The 14,741-nt window shown below is 43.7% G+C and overlaps 1 protein-coding gene across 2 annotated transcripts in view; it reads right to left on the bottom strand.

The window, feature by feature from the left end:
- Positions 1–1,299: 1,299 nt before the first annotated feature.
- Lypd6 (LY6/PLAUR domain containing 6) overlaps positions 1,300–14,741 on the bottom strand; it is a 135,015-nt gene continuing 121,573 nt past the window's right edge. For both annotated transcript variants that reach the window (XM_051166814.1, XM_051166813.1), the window contains 2 exons: positions 3,669–3,799; positions 1,300–1,846 (listed from right to left, as the gene is read on the bottom strand). In XM_051166814.1, the coding sequence (XP_051022771.1) occupies positions 1,679–1,846; positions 3,669–3,799 (299 nt within the window). In that variant the 3' untranslated portion in view covers positions 1,300–1,678. The remainder of the gene's footprint in view (positions 1,847–3,668; positions 3,800–14,741) is intronic.

Here is a 14,741-nt window from a genome sequence, read left to right on the forward strand (position 1 = left end):
TGATGTAACTTCAATGACCTGTATCAGAGTGTCTGTTGTCAGTTCTGATCTGGTCCCAGAGGGAGTCTAATTTTATGAACTGAAGTTGCCTGTGCAAGGCAGATGTATCTTAACAACACTGTTCTCTTTAGGGCATAGTGCCACCAAGTTCTATGGGAACAAAACCCACCATTCTGCACAGATAGTCTGACCAGTGATGGTCTTCACCTGACCATTTCCAGGACAAGTTTCTGAGGAAACCATGAACAGAGCCCTTGAGGCAAACACACACCCCTTACTTACAGCACATTAACTTTTTCAACATCGGTACAAAGCATAGAAAAATCTCTATGAGCAGGAACGATGAGCTGGACCACCGTTGAAAACAAGCATTCTAACTAATATTTTTTTCAGAAAAAAATTTAAATATAGTTTCCAGTTTATACCATATGAAAATAAATGTCATTTAAAGAATTTACAAGGAAAAAGAAAACAATGCAATTTTAGGTTAAAAAAATACATTAAGGATGATAAAATCTTTTTCTTCTATTTCAAAAGCAGTGGCTGAAACAAAAACTACCCCTTATGCCATCCTACTACCTTTTTTTTTTTCATCTTTTTCCTCACCTTAATGATCTAATGAGAATTTAATTCCGAAATTTTCTCCTTACAGTCACTGTGGAAGGAGAGGCCTCTTTGGCAGTGAATACTATGGAAGGGGAAAGAACTTTGCTTAGCTATTTCTGGGCCTTCAGAATGAACCAAGCCTAACCTCCACAGAGCTTCTTTTTATTCTGAAATCCTCTGACTAGATTAGCTGTGTGTGAACAGAACGCAACACCTGGAGAAAAGAATCTCATCCATTTAAGCACGAAGTTGTAGATGCGATTAGCCCAGCCAAGACCTGGACACTTGGGAAGCAGCCTTAGTTCCCATGTCAAGGTCAGTCTCTCCAGTTAGAAGAAGAAGAAAGGTTGACATCATCTCGAGGACGCTCATTTCATCAGGTTGCAGGAAACATTTCCCTCGTCACTCCTACAAACGCAGCAAACTTCCATAATTGCCTTTTTTTATCTTCCACAAAGAGCAGAAGGAACATGTTCCCCAATGTTAAGATAAGAAGGCTGGGGAAATTAAATTGAGCAAAGTATGCTCTGCTCTTTCAGGAACGCCGTCAGAATCCCAGGGAAACCATCCCATTTACTTTGGATTTAAAAGTTTTAAAATTCTAAAGCCGTAGGTGAAGTTGTGATTGCAATTAAGCCAGTGGTTCTTAAATCTTTTCCTGAAAAAAAAAAAAAAAAAAGGAAAAAAAAAAAAAAAAAAAGCGAACGCCTCCTGCATCCATGGCTTATTCCTCAGGGGTCCAGGACCTCCTGCAGCTCATGTGTGGATTCCAAATCAAGAACTCCAGACATCAATAAATGCAGAACTCTTTGTTGGAGCAAATCACAGGTTTGTGGTATAGAAATCCGGGTCTGTATAAGGGACGGGCTGACTCAGATGGAGTCCACGTTAGGCTGGAAATGACAGCAAAGATGCAATGCTTGCTATTCATGGAAATGGTTATGCCTGGCTGTGATGATGTCTTGGGGTGCTGGGGTCGCATTGTGTCACCACTGCCAAGCCAATGACTCATGCGTGACTACAGGCCGTGGTGAAACCCACAGAGCTTTATGGCATCTGGTAGAGAAGGTTGTTAAAAGGTGAGTCCCAGCCACACCCACAAGCAGGACACGATCACTGACATACAGTGTGGCTGCCCATTTGTCTGATTTATAGGGGACGTCGTGGCAAATGTGGCATCAGTTTCATTGCGAGGGAGTGGCAGGTTACAGATGTTTCCTTCGCAGCAGGAGGTGCAGATCTGAAAGAAAGAAGGGGAGCCCAGAGTGAGGAGAAGCCACCATGTTTTGGGACGAGGCGGGGGCACTGGAAGACAGAGTCTCTCTCGCGGCAAATGAGAGCAGTCTGCTCCGCAAAAAGGAATCCTGCCTGGCATTCACGAAAGGCAAGAGTAATATTCCATCTGGAAGCAGCGAGCTCAAAGTGAAGCACTCCAGCCCAAATTCCAGGGGTCAGGAGTTGTTCTGGCATCTTACTTGCGGCTGCTAGGCTTCACAGTCCTCTGAGGCATCAGTTATTCTGCCTGTGAAATGGGAATTGTGAAACTTCCTCGTAGGGGCTCTAGCTGACAACAGGGAGTAACTAGTAAGAGGGTAATGCTTCCTCTTTGAGAGTCTCACCATGAGAGTGAGATGCCAACGGGCTCGGGTCATATGACCCTGAATGTTTACTTCATTAGCACTATGGCTAAGGTTAACTCCGTCCTCCTGAGTGGGAAACGCTTGAAGCGTTTCCATTTATCCGATTGTTCTTGCTTCATAGTGCTTTAACTCCGGAATCATATGCGAAAGGTGAACCCAAGGGTTTATTGACAGAAGTTATTTTGGGTCGTGCCTACACACTGTATTGACCAGCGGCCTCAAAAGCAGCCGGGGGCTTGTTAGAAATGCAGAATCTCACCCCATAGCCAGCACTTGGAGAACTAGAACCTGCCCTTTAACAAGTTCCCAGATGAATCAGATTCATAAGGTGGTTATTATCCCATCCAGCTACTAGTCAGGACAGATTTAAACCTCTGGCCTCAGCCGGCATGACTCCTGAAAATAGCATAATGCTGAGAAGAAAGGCTGGGCGTCAGAAGCGAGCTTGACTTCCATTCCATGTCTCTCTTGCTAGCTGTATAACACAAGCCACTGACACACGAGGAGGGGCCAGGTAATGACCTTGATTTGACCTTTCAGAACTAGTAACAAGTAGGGAGATGATATTTTACATTTTAATTCTTTTTTAAAAAATATTTATTTATTATTTTATATATAGTGCTCTGCTTGCATGTACACCTCCCGGCCAGAAGAGGGCATCAGATCATGTTATAGATGGTTGTGAGCCACCATGTGGTTGCTGGGAATTGAACTCAGGACCTCCAGAAGAGCAGTCAGCGCTCTCAACCTCTGAGCCATCTCTCTCAGTAAATTCGCTTAAAATTGTTTTTTAGCTAAAAAAAAAAAGTTAGTTTAAAATTTGTTTCTGCCTTTTGTGAGTGAAGGCACCCCACCCCCACCTCTGTGATAGTGCTGTTCAGGGTATTGAGGGAGGGACTTTCCCTCAACTCCAGGGAGGTGGTCTGACAGGTGGGCAGATGTCAACGTTCATTTCACATGGAATGCTCTGTGTGCAGGAACCAGCTAAAGTTTAAGGGGGCACAAATCCACAAGCCAGTGGCTTTCTTATCACCTCTCAAGTGGCTCAGGTGCCAGTGGAGAGCGTCTCTAAACTGGAACCCCAATAATGGCATGCGCCCTCATGCTGCAGAAAGTTATCAGAATATGCTGTCTCCTGCTTCTTCAGGTAAATGACTTGGAGTATCTGCCACGCTCTACCAAGATGGCTATGAGTGGTCCCTGACCCTCTCCTTTCAGGATTCTTCTGACTGAAGAGGGGCTTACAATAATCTTCAGCATCATCCTCTTCGCATATGCTTATACACTCCATCTATTGTCCTTTGCCCTGCTATAGGCTGGTATTCTTTTAAAGCAAAGAGGAAAGCAGGCACAGTTTCACAGCTTAAGTAGGGAACACTGCTGAACCCAAAAAGGGTAGTGGGAGTTAATGTTTTCCCAGACCTTGTGGCCTTCATGTTCCGAGTCTCGGCAGCCCGTGGATAAGCACTCCTCCAGAGGGACACAGCGTTTGGTGACAGAGATGCTGTTTCCTGTGACTTCCATGGTGTGCTGAGTGTAACAGTATCTGGTGTCTGTCAAGAGAAAATAACCCTTAATTGAGATGGGAAAGGCAAGCCCAGAGTGACCGAGAAGAACACAGCAGGCTGTCGGCCTGGATGCCCCTGAAATTCAGGTTACATGGGATGCTTTAAAACAGGCACCAGATGATGTTTAAGGGGACCACATCCTCCAAGAGTATGGCTCTCTCATCACCCACTGACTGACTCAGATGCCGATAAAGAATTTTCCTAAACCTGGACCCCAGGAGTGAGACAAACCTTCACTTTTCAGAAAGTTATCATAATAAATGGTCTCCTGCGTCCTCAGATGAATGACTCTGAGTGTCTGCCTAGCTCTACTGAGGTAGCACATAGGATGGACACTGCCTCCATGCTGGCATCCACTTCACCATGGCTGAGGGACGGCCATCTGCAGAACACTGGTCTCTCTGCCCATCACAATCCCCGCGAACCAGGACGCAAGGGCCTAACTCTGCCTTTCCACACATTTTGCCGTTGATCTTATCTCATCTTTAGAGAATGAGTGTTTCAGAGGATGGTTGACTTCGGTGGTGAGAAACATAGTGATTATTTTCAAGCAGATGAAAAAGTGAGCTAAAAAGAAAGATGGAAGATTATACTGTGTGTGTGTGTGTGTGCGCATACACGCATTCACGTAGATGTGTGAAGGATTCTCACACACCATTGGAAAAATTAGAAATGGATCCACTTCATTTGGCAAAAATGACTCTCCACAAAAGAAAGAACTTGGCCACGAGAACAGCCAGACCTAGAAAGTTCGGAGACTGACCAACATGATGGGTCTTCAAATCTGGGGCACTTCACTTCTCCTACTCTGTTTTCCATGCTGCTCTGGTAGATGAAGGTTCCTATGGAAGTCTATAATCCCTCTTCATCTTGAGGAGAAAGCTTGAGATCTCTTCCAGAATTCCAGAAAGAATTTAAGAACTAAAGAAAAATGGCATTGCCAATGTAATTATTTACGGCCCGCAGGCAGCATACAGGCAGCATGCAGGAGACTGCTCCAGTCCCACCTTCGTATAACAAGAGAATGAATAATTCTTAAGAAGTGTCACTTAGCTGTTTTTCATCTATATCTTGGCTCTAACTCCACATGCTTTATACATTTGGGGTACTTAGTTGCTAATATGGAATTATGATCTTCTATGGTATTATTTATTAGGCAATAAAAATTCCCTCATCGGATTCTGTCATGATTTTGGCAGCTTTTAAGCAAGGAGCCGGTGTTCAAAGAAGAAAGCTTAAGACATTAGGTCCCAAGAATGAGCTAATACCAACCACATTGTCACAACTAAAAAAATGCAAACTCGGGGGGGGGTGCTGTTAAATGTCTCCTTAGACATGCTCACCTCACAGGAACTCAGAGTCACCTCTGAATCTGACCAAGGGCAGCTCCTTTCTCAGGGTGACATTGTTGTGGATATCTATTCCCACACTCACATGCTGTTTCCACAATGCACTCTGCCTGGAATTCTTTCCCAGAGTCAGACTGAGGCAGTCTCAGGGCTGCTCAGGGTCCTGTGGAGTTCTCTGGGATTAAGGTATGTGAGGTCATCTGGGGGTGAGCAGTTAAAAGTGTTACACCTGGCACATACAAGCCCCAATCCCCCCTCCCCCTGAGCCCTAGCCTCTAATATAAGGTGGAGGCGACTGGCCATTGGATGAGGAGGAGGAGGAAGGTTTCTCTTCCGCCCCTGTTTGGCAGGCTTTAGCAAATGAAAACCAGAGACCTAAGAGATTATCCTGTCTTCCACAGAGGGCTGCTTTACTTCTTCAGCGTCAGACAACAGACATTTATGGCCACAGTGGGTACACCTTTTTCACTCCCACCCCAACTTCAAATGTCGTAGAAAGCAATAAAAGCAGGGATGCTCTCATCTCCTGCTTCTGCTTCATCCAGGCAGCGTGAGCAGCTGCCAGAGGCTGCGCAGCTCGGACTGTAAATGTGCACTTCCCATCATATCCAGATGGAATGAGTAAATCTTCACTGGCTTCAGTTTGGGAAGCCCGGTTTGTCCCTCACAGAATGAATGCTCTTGCTTGAAATAAGCCTTTAGGATAACAATTGGTGAACGGGATACGACTACGTTTTCTTCATGTTTTTTTTTTTTCTCATTCATTGATTAACGGGAGGTTTATTCCTTCAAAGGCAGGTGGTCCAGCAAATGATTAAAAATTTTTTCAGAAAAATATACAAACCCTGGTGTCTAATAAGTAATTTTTTTTTTTTTTTTTTTTTTTTTTTTTTTTTTTTTTTTGGTCATTCTGTGGTGAGAGGAGAAAGGAGCTAACTGAAAAATGTTGGGAAAGAATTTCCCCTTAAATACCATCAAGTGTAATCCAGGAGACAAAGATAGGTTGAGAACACTGCCATTACCTCTCCTAGTAGAGACCTTAATTCTGAACAGCAGTTTCTCAGAAGCATCCTTTCTACTTCTTAACTTGCTGAGGCCCGAGGTGAGTCATGAAATGTTTATGTAGAGAAAGGTTCTGCAGTTAAATATGGTTTTGAGATGCTCTAATAAAGTTGGAGTGGTTTCACTGGTGCATTTTGGGAGCACCTTCAATATGTACTGTGGTCTGTGATCTCCAAGGGTGTGTCAGGGCAAGCAGATGGAATTCCCCCAAGCAGAACCCGGTGAACTGCATGTGGCTTATCACTGAGCGGGAGCAGCGATCAGAACAGAGTTTTATCCACAGAGCATGGCTCGCCATGCATTCTGAATAATCCTGGGGTTGGTAATGAGGTTATATGAGAATCTAGCCTGCTGATAACTTCACACTAAAAGGATTTCAAAGGCTTTTATCTAAAAGCTAAAAGATGGATTTGAATTTCTACCAGGTTCGTTTCAGCCTCTAAAATCTCATATTCTGCGACTGCACTGTATTCCCAGAGGTTGAGAAGACAAACTCTTTGACTCGTGGAAAAGTGAGAAATAGGAAAGGCAGTTACCCAATAACTGGAAAACACGAGGTACAATTTTCACATCTCTCTCTCTCTCTCTCTCTCTCTCTCTCTCTCTCTCTCTCTCTCTCTCTCTCTCTCTGTCTCTCTCTCTGTGTGTCTCAGTCTCTCCCTCTCTCTCCTTAGCCAAGTTTTGAAATTTAAAAGCAGTTCGCAGCTAAAATGAGTTATCACGAACTCACCATTATAGTTTCCAATAAAAAGAAACCACTTCAACAAACTGTACATGAGATTATGTAAATGAAGAAATTAAATATGCCCGTGCCAGAGGAAAACAGCTCCTCGCTGCCCCGTGACTCTCTGTGGTTCTGCTAGTTTGGGTTTTACACAAAGATGTACAATGCTGGAAGCAATACTAGAACACAATTCCTCGAATGCAAGATAAGGAACGGGAAGGAAATAATTGTAACCACAGCGTTAGGAATGATATTGGAAATCAATGGGCTAGTGGTCCCTCCTGCACTCTTACTTTCTTAGAACTCGGCACCTGGAGGCTGCCCGGCTGGCAGCAGGCGGCATCTGCTCCCCAGATGTAGAGGTACAGGGTCTCTTTGCAGTTCTGACTCTACTGTTTAATCACCTCCATGGGACTTGCCACCTAGACCCCAAGAACTTGTCTTCTGGGTCTTCTTGGTCTCTGGTCTTTTCTCTTCCCATCCTTGTTTTAACCAGAACGTAAACATTCTCAAGGCTTTGTCCCTTGAACCCCTTCTCATTGGAGTGACCTCGCCAAACTTTCATCTCCTTCTTCCATCTTTATCCTGGACAGTGCCAATGTCACATCACACTACACATGTCCGTAACAAAACCCTGTCTCCCACCTGATTCTCTGCACATGTGTCAACCCCAGGAAGGCACCATCTAGAATGTGACACTTCGATCTTTCCAGAAAATGTGAGCCAGACATGCTCCAAATCTCAGACTTGAAATTCTCTGAAATGCCTCCATTATACACTTATTGCAAGACTTTGTCACTTCTCGGTTTGGGTCTGAGTGACATTTTAGAGAACGGACAAGTACATCCAATTTGAATTCCCTTTTAAGCAATGAATATTTATGTTCACTGAAAGAGCCTGGAGACACTGGCTTGATTGTTGTTAGGAATGCACAGATGAACTTCCATGCATCTACCTGCATACCTGATACTCCAGCCGTCACTAAAAAGAACCTCACCAAAACTCGGCAAGACTCGTGTAACGTAAGGCCTCCCTTACAAATCTAAGGCCACTCAGTATGGAACAGCGTGTCAACAGTGGGCCATGCTGGATGGATGTGTGGACATCTCTAGACAGAAAAGGCACGAACAGGAGCCGAAGGGGCCCGGGAACCAACAGATTGCAAATGTCTGGTCCAGTGGTTCTCAACCTTCCTAATGCTGCGACCCCTTAATACAGTACTTCATGCTGTGGTGACCCCCCAACCATAAAATCATGTTCATTGCTACTTCATGACTGTAATTCTACTACTGATGAGAATTATAATGTAAATGCCTGTGTTTTCTGCTGGTCTTAGGTAACCCCTGTGAGAAGGACATCTGACCCCCCCAAAGAGTCTGCAACCCACAGGTTGAGTACAACTGGCCTGGGCTAGCCTTCCTGGCACATCTGTTCCGCTCTCTGGATCCTTGAGACCCAGTTCTCTTCTCTCCCCTCCCCCACCCCACTCCAATCCTTTCTCTTTGTGCTCCTTATTCCTATGGTCCTGCTTTCAAATCACCGGCTCTTTCCTTTGTTGCCTCAACTTTGTTGGGGTACCCGCGGGAACATTTTTTCATTTCAAGCACAGTCATTTTTTTCCACACTCAGAAGTTTTCACTTGTCTACTCTATTTTATATTTCTTTGATATTTCAGTGTAATTACAATTACTGAAGCATTTTTAAAAAATTTTCACCAACTTTAACTTTTCTTCAGGCAATTCTACATCGCCACCTCAGTTTGGTATTCGTTTGTAATAGTGGGGGATCTGTAGTGTCCCTCGAAGGTCCATGGGTTAAAGACTTGATCCCCAGCCTCTGGCGTTACTAGGAGGCGGTGGAAGCTTTAAGAACTGAATGAAACTTGAGAGCAAGGTAGCTCATTGAGGATGTCCATCTCTCCAGCTGGCCCTGCCTATCCCCATCCCTTTAAGATGAGAAGCTTGTTCTATCACGGCTCCCAGGACAACGTGCTGCTTACCTGAAGGCTTAAAGTCAACAGGGCCACTAGCTATCATCCAAACTTCCAAGTGAGTCACAATCAAGTTTCCCCCTTTTTAAAGTTCATTATGTCAGGCGCTTGATAGGCTTTCCACTCAGTTTAGGATGTTTGTGGCACAATGGATGAGTTTTAAACTGAAGTCTGGACATTTCCAAATACTATCTAGATGTTGTAACATTCTATATCTTATGAAACTTGGCTCGGGAGTGGTAAGGCTGCCTGATTGGTGTCCTCCACCACCCCCAATTTTCCAGATGCTATGTAGAGTATGGGCTAGGGCTTATTGCCAATGGGCAGTGAGAGGCAAAGTTCTGACTCTCCACTGAGCTGGTTGTACATTGCTTCAGATAGGGTGGAGAAAGCTCATTGTTAGTGGACTCGGAAGTCCAATGTCCACCACCACCATTTCTGCTAGCAACATGGGGAGACCTCATAATTGCCCAGAGGGAATGAAGTGCCACTACTTGTCCTTCTGTCCAGCCATCCTAAGCGGGAGGGTGAAACAGCTCAATATAGCCTACCAGGAACTAAAGGGAGGACTCTCTGTTCCCTTTTGCTGATGGAGGTGGGGTTAAAAGCTTGTCTGTGGTGTTTGCGAGAGTAATGACTTTATATAAAAGTGTCCTGAATTTCTAGGCTGCCTCCTTCCCAGGCTGTTGGTTGGAGAAAAGAAGCTTTTGTTGGGGTTTGCAGTACTGGTATGAGTGTTACTTTCGGCTTATCCTTCAGCTTCTAGTCTAGAAAGAATACTTGGAGGTCACCACAGTACTACTGTGCTTTGGGTTCTGAAGGCCATAGCGAGTTTACAATTTTCTCCTTCTTCATCTTTCAAAGTTTCCAATTTCATTTCGGTTTGTGCATAATGGTCAGGATCTCATTTGCACCCAGTAAGGGAAACAGAAAAGGACATCGGTGTCTTCTCCTCCAGAAGTGAAAGCCTTTAGCACTGCACAATGATGGGCCATCCACAGGAGCTCTTCAGACTGCATGGCCCCAAACATCTCCATAACTATGCCTGTGGTAGGCAGGCAGAACGCTGGTCCTGAGCTACTGTTCGAGATTATAAAGAATAAGTTCTACTCTTCTTAAGGTCCACACTCCTACATGTAACAAGCTTGCGCAACTCAACAGGAACTTACTTTATTAGGAAGATCAATGTAGATACGGGAAGGACATGTCTAGCCAAGCTTGTTTGCTTAAAGCTTGATCAATTAAATCATTTTAATTTATATCGGTAATATGTATGACATCTCTACCATGTCTGTACTTTGAATGATCTCATCTAATTTACTAAGCGTCTCTATGAGAACTGTAATTTTTGTATAGTGTAGTCACATGGGGAAATTATTTGCTAAGATCTAATAAGATTATTTCCATGTACACTCTGTCAACATTAGTCACACACACACACACACTCAATGCTAAAAGGAAATAAAACTTTTAGCATATTTATAGAAAATTATTTTTACAAATAAAAATTGGAGACTACAAAAATGCCCACTTGTATAAAAAAATAAATACATTATGGCATCTATTCATACAACAGTAAGAATGAATGGAAAAGACTTAATAGGGTAAATATATCTCACATAACAATGAGCAAAAGAAATCAAGGGAAAAAAGCAGTGAAATTGTTCTATATTCCTGGAAATGGGGATGGTGCTACATTAGTCCATATTCAGACTGCTATGAAAACTACCAAAGAAATGGACTGCTACCAACATTTTTCTCAGGTTTTAGAGGCTAGAAGTTTGGATTCAAGGTTTCTTCTAGGTTGTTTTCCTTGGCTTATAGCTGGCTTCTTCCCTTCCAGTTTCTGTACCATCTTTCCTCTGGACCTGTCTGGATTCCAATTTCCTCTCACAAGGACACCAGTCATATGGGGTCAGCGTTCACCCAATGACTTCATTTCATCTTAATTACTGCTTTAAAGACCCTGTCTCCAAATAGTTACATTCCTAAGGCCGAGGGGTGAGCATTTCAATATGGGGGTGCTTCATTCAGTAACTACGACTCTGGGCTGTGGGGAAAGGACAGAGAGAGGCACAGGAGAGGCTTCCGGAGCCGCTCACTGCTTGATTACTGTGAGTTCTACCTCCACAGTGTGTTCTGTTTGTGAGAAAGGTGACACTGTTTGTTCTCCCATGCGCGTATCACACCATAATTCCAAGCTCAGTAATAGAAAGACATGGTGAAAGATAAGTGACCCATGAAGGGACAGGCTGCAGACACAGCTGCCAGGGAGTTGAGTTTCCTACAGCTCCTCCTAACAGGAACCACAGAGTCCAGGCATCGGGTTATCTTCTTGGCTGCTGGGCTCCTATCAAAGGCTCTCCAGTGATTGCCTGACACTATGGGTTTTTGTCCTCCAGAGAGAAATTAACAGCCAACATGTGCCTATCAACCTGCCTGAGTGGACATTTGTCTCCTTTCTCTTGGGCAAACTGTCAGACAACCACTTCCCTGGTTTTCCAGAAACACCAACCACACTTTTTAAAATTGTTATATTTTGTTTCTTGAGACAGTTTTACTACGTAGCTCATGCTTCCCTTGAAGGCTCTCTTCCCTTCCTTCGCCTCTAGGATCACAGGCATGCACCACCAAGCTCGGCTCTATGAGACACACTTCCTAACGACACGTGACACATCCACATGAGGAAGCTATCACTTCAAACACTGACTTTTAGAAAGCATGTGCTCATTGCTAGGCAGGGGCCATGGCGGTGTCTGGGAAGGCATGTAACCGGCAGGGAGGGGTAGTGAGACATCGCAGTAGACAGGGATTAAAATAAAGACAAGATGGCAAAGTGTGAAACGGATGCCGCCCGTGTAAGCCTGACACTTTTCTCAGGCTAAGAAACTTGCAAGAACTTACTCTGGCTCATTGTTGGGTAGAGGCTGCTCTACCATGCAGGGACGGCAAGAGAGTTTATGGCGGTGTGTGGGGGGTGTGTTTGTGTGCGTGCGTGCGTGTATGTGCGTGTGTGCGTGTGTGTGTGTGTGTGTGTGTGTGTCTAAGATCGCTCACATCTCAGTGAAGAAGGATATAAAAATCTAGTCCAGAACCAAGGTCCACACTAAATCATGAAACCTGACATCAGCAGCTACTTCCTCGGGCTGGAACCCACCTCCTAAAGGTTCCAGAACTCATCAAAAACAGTACCACAAGCTAAGAACAACTGTTCAAACACTCAAGCCCAAGGGGGACATTTCACACGCAAACTATAAAACCACCAAAGTAACAGAAAATATCTGGACAAACCCATTGTCAATCGGAGTAGGCTTGAAACGCTCAGTCTACTACAACTACTGCTACTGCTGCTACTAATGCTACTGCTACTCATTATCATCATCTTATTCGAGATGAAATAACTTCTGGGTTAAAATATCTGGATGCAATATATATATCTAATATTATCATCCATATAATATCTAATCATATTGGATATTACATACATTATATGTATTATACATACACATATATAAATGTATATATACATGTATATATTAAAATATGTATATACACATATAAAAAATGAAAAAATACAAGAATTGTTACTTGCTGAGATGGCCATCTTTATATCATCTTATCAAAACAAAGAATAAAATTGAATAATAGAATATAGCTAAAAGTCTGATGAGAGCACAAGAAAGCTTTCAAAATAGGTAGGATTTGAAAAGCAAGGTTCCAGACAAGAGAAAAGCTCATTTAGTTGAGCCTGACATGCTGTTCCTGGTCCCCCGTTGGGGCATCTGCTAATACAGAAACCCACAGGTGCAGGGACTGGGAAGCCAAGCAGAAAGTGCTGCCAAAGGGTAGAGAAGTAGGCAGAGTCTTAGTCCACCTCAGGGAGTTTCATGAACAAACCCAGTCCAGAGCTAGTGGAGGTTGACAGGCTCACAATGAAAATCAAGGATGGCAGTTATTCATACTTAATATTTAAAAACAGTATGGACTCTTAGCTTCTGTTGTTTTTGTCAATAGTAAGTTTGGGCAGAATTGTGTGGCAACTGTGTGCACAGATGGTGAGAGTACAGAAACAAAAAAAAAAAAAAAAAAAAAAAAAAAAAAAAACCAAAGTGAAGCATTAGGCAGTATCTAGTAAAGCCAATGCTTGCATTCCCATGCCTGGCAACCACTCCTCCTGAATAGACCTTGCAGGAAAACATATGCCCACATAGCAAAAGACACAGAGAAGAACATTTATGCTCCTCAAAACTGGACACAATCCAAATGCCCACCATAGCAGAATAGATAAACTTTGGTGTATCTACACAATGGCCTACTAAACACCCATGAGAAAGAGTAACTTGGCAGCTCACAGAACACTATAATTTCACAACTAGTATTGTTTAAACGCAAGTGCTGCATCCCATAGACCTGCATTTGCACAGAAGCCAATGGCAGTCGACACTGTGTTGCTGCCTTTATGGGATAGGATATAATGACTGAGAAGCCTAGAAGGTTTTATGGCTTCAGATGCGTGGTACACATTCAGAACCTTAACTTGGTAAAGATCACGAGATGTTCACTTGCGATTTTTCTAACATATAATATTTCTTTTAAAAGGGGGCCCCTTAAGATCTCCCCTTAGCATGGCAGTCCTAAGAGAAGAGGGAGCAACTAAAAATCATCTCATTAGTTCCAGAGGTACTGAAATGAACCTTCTAGGGTGCACAGTGATTAAGATTCTGACATTCCTATCCCGGGACATTTCCAAACCTTGAGTTAATATGAGATTTAGAGATATTTTAATCTAGACTGAAGAAGCCTTGGAGAGCTACATCTGAAATGTAAACTTGTTTAAAAGGAAGGGGAAAAAATCACTCTTATTTTAAATAACCCAGAAAAGGTGCACCAGGGAGACTGGGCTTTGTCTGACTGGCAGTAAAGAAGCCTTTCCTTAAGAGCCTTCCTAAGAGAAGCCTGAACTGGGGGCGGGGATCTCATTTCTATTTCCTGCTTGTACCAATCTCCCCACCAGACCAGCATCCAGAAAGAGTCACCAGGGGACATCTTCAGTGATTCCCTGGCACAAGAAAACAGAGAGCTGCTGGGAAGCACGGGCTTCCTATGCTAGCATTTCTTCTGCTTTTCTATAAGAAAGGCTTCGAGGGAAGAGTTTTGTCTTAGGGGCAGGTGCCAGCACTTCCTGATGAAGGGACAAAACACCCCCTGGTTAGGTCTTTTGAGTTCACATTTAACTCCTAGACTCTCGATAAACATGTTCCTCTCTCCACACAGGGATGTCATGGGCTAAGTGACCTGAATACAATCATGTGAATCCCAGCTCCCATTTTGTATCATCTGTTCCTTCAGTTGGTCTCTTACATATAACATGATCTCAGTATACTTTGTTTACAAAATGAAGAAAACGTGACCAGGTTTGAAAAGACTGTGACGATGCTGAAGGTGTAGCCAAACCCGCAGCAATTGGAATCAGTTAGGGAGTCTTGGTGTCTCCTTTCTGGAGCAGGAGATTACCACAAATCTGTAAGGTCAGAGAGGTGATGTGATGGAGTAGGAAATTCTTACTTTTCTCTCACCCTTAAAGGAAGCTACATGAACCTGTAGCAGCTAGGTGCAGCTAGCTAACCTGCCATTGCTCCAGGGAGGATCCTAGTCATGCCAGGCTTCTCTGAAGCACACTGGATGCCCTGTGTGGTCACAGCCAAGTGTGTTAACTCCCTCAGTCTCACACGGATGCTATGGCATGCTAGATCTCCCCAAAAATAGTTCTGCTTTTGAATACTTGAGATTTAATCATCCCCC

The sequence above is a fragment of the Acomys russatus genome, chromosome 24 (assembly GCF_903995435.1).
Source record: "Acomys russatus chromosome 24, mAcoRus1.1, whole genome shotgun sequence".
Lineage (NCBI taxonomy): Eukaryota > Metazoa > Chordata > Mammalia > Rodentia > Muridae > Acomys > Acomys russatus.